General features: G+C 55.5%; 1 protein-coding gene across 1 annotated transcript in view; it reads right to left on the reverse strand.

Moving 5' to 3' along the window:
• Positions 1-837: 837 nt before the first annotated feature.
• ECSCR (endothelial cell surface expressed chemotaxis and apoptosis regulator) overlaps positions 838-2,087 on the reverse strand; it is a gene marked incomplete at its 5' end in the record, with an annotated part of 6,668 nt that continues 5,418 nt past the window's right edge. The window contains 2 exons of the mRNA XM_010141687.1: positions 838-964; positions 1,799-1,835. Of these exons, the coding sequence (XP_010139989.1) occupies positions 838-964; positions 1,799-1,835 (164 nt within the window). The remainder of the gene's footprint in view (positions 965-1,798; positions 1,836-2,087) is intronic.

Genomic DNA, 2,087 nt, shown 5'->3' on the forward strand with positions numbered 1-2,087 from the left:
GGCCCGGCGTGGGGCCGTGCTGGTGGGTGAGCCCGTGGCCGGCCGCGCACGCTGTCGGGTGTTAATCTGAGGCAGCGGTTTGCTAGCGGAGTAGACGGTGCCTGGCGCTTCCTGCTGTCGGAGCAATCTGCATGTCTGAAGGCGTCTCAAAACTAGAGTTACCAGCCACTGAGCGCGGCGGGCTGTGACCCGGGGAAGCCCCGAGACCCCAGGTGGGGAAGCTGCGTGGGGTGGAGCTGTGGATGTATTGATCAGGAAGGACACAATAATTTACAGACAAAGCCCACCCTCGCTCTGTCCCCAAAGGAAGAGCAGGAGCCCAGAAGAATCTAGAAGGTTGGTTGTCGCATGTCGGCTTCGAGCTGGGGCCCTCGGCTTCACAGCACCTGCGAAAAGAGCAAACCACCACCATCAGCAGCCGCTCCGGGCTGGTGGAGGAGGTTAAACAGCTCAACCCTGGTTTTAAAATGCCTGGAGATGGTGCGAACTACTGGCGTGGAGCGGATCTGAGAGCACGGGTGGGAGGTGCTCCAGCATCCCCGCGGAGCAGGAGCGGGTGAGCCTGGACTCGAGAGTGACGTCACTGAGACTGGCTTATTGTCCTCGTCACTGAATGACACACCACTCCAGCTCTGGTGGCACCACTCTGGGTGATGGCACTGTACTGGACGCCCTGAGTTCAGGCAACTTGGGTCAACCTGAGGTGGACACCCAGACTTCTCACCAGCTCGCTGGAACCCGTTTGGACATTTAGGAGTTGTGAAGGAACGAGAGAGCAGAGAAACTCCTCGAAGGCTTGTTGTCACCCAGCGAGAGAAGCCATCCCCAGCTAACCCTCTAAAAGGCCAGGCTGCGAAGGGAGACCTTTTCTGACGGTGGGTAGCTCATGCTGTTGTTCATGTTGATGTTCTTCATGGAGATCAGGGTGATGCTGTTGTCCTTCTGGCTGGGGCCTGCCGAGCAGCTGCCGAGAAGAGAAGGGGGTGTTAGCTACTCTGGAAAATGAGAGGGGAAGTTTCTTTGCACTGGAGAGCACCGCTGTCACCTGTGTCTGCTTGCAGGCAGAATCAAGGAGCAGTTTGGATCTGGTTCCCAGGGCCTGAGTTACCTTCTGGCCCTGCAGCCATCACCAGAACAGGAACCAAAGGAAACACCACCGTGTCCCTTTGCTCCCCAGCTCCCTTCCCTCTCTCCAAAGCAGGGTTTATTATTTTGGTGGGAAACCACCAAACATGTTTTGGGCCTGCCTGGCTCCTGTTTCTTGCTGCTTCCCCACATGCAGCCTCTCTTCTTGGGGAGCAGTGATGGGCCGTGGGGTTTAGAGCAACCATCCCTCACGTGGTGCTTCTCTTCCAAAGAGCTGGACTGGGGCCCCTTATCCTGTTCTTGCTAGATAACAGTGATAGGCATCTTGGAAGGTATTTTTGAGGACCTGATCTCATCTCATCTCCCCAAGGCTGCTCTGAGGTCCAGAAACCCAAGTCTAGACTTTGAGTCTGTATCTAGGCGAAGACGACCAAACAGCTTTTGGAAGGTGCTGAGTCTTCGCAGACATCAGCGCAGCCTTGAAACGAGGCCCCTGAATATCGAACTTCAACCTCGGACTCCCTCAAGCAGAGGACGAGGTGCTATCAAAGCTGGTTCTGGTTTTTTACCTCTCTCAAAGGTGTCTTGAAGCGCTTCCTTCCACCTGAAATAACCGCAGCAGACACTTTCCCTTGCTAAAATGAGTTCTGGGGTAAAACAGGCTCTGGGATAAAACGGGTTCTGGGATAAAACAGGATGCGAGCAGCCTTACCTCTCCGACACCATGGAGGTCCCCGGCTTCTGTTTGTCTGGAGGGAGAAAAAGCGGTTGGTGATGTGGAGGTGAGAAAACATCGCAGCCAAGCAATAAAATAACCTATTCGGGATGACGGGGTTATAAATGAATCCAAGCGAGATCAGAGCCACCACGGGGACACTTGAGAGCGGATTAGAGAAGACTCGTCAGCTAACGAGACAGTCGGGCAGGACCGAATGCTTTGCTGCCTGGTCTGGTCGCTATCGGCGGGGGGCGGTTGTTCTTCGGCCCTGCGTGCGGCTCGT

Source organism: Buceros rhinoceros, unplaced genomic scaffold, assembly GCF_000710305.1.
Source record: "Buceros rhinoceros silvestris isolate BGI_N320 unplaced genomic scaffold, ASM71030v1 scaffold34988, whole genome shotgun sequence".
NCBI classification, from domain to species: Eukaryota; Metazoa; Chordata; class Aves; order Bucerotiformes; family Bucerotidae; genus Buceros; species Buceros rhinoceros.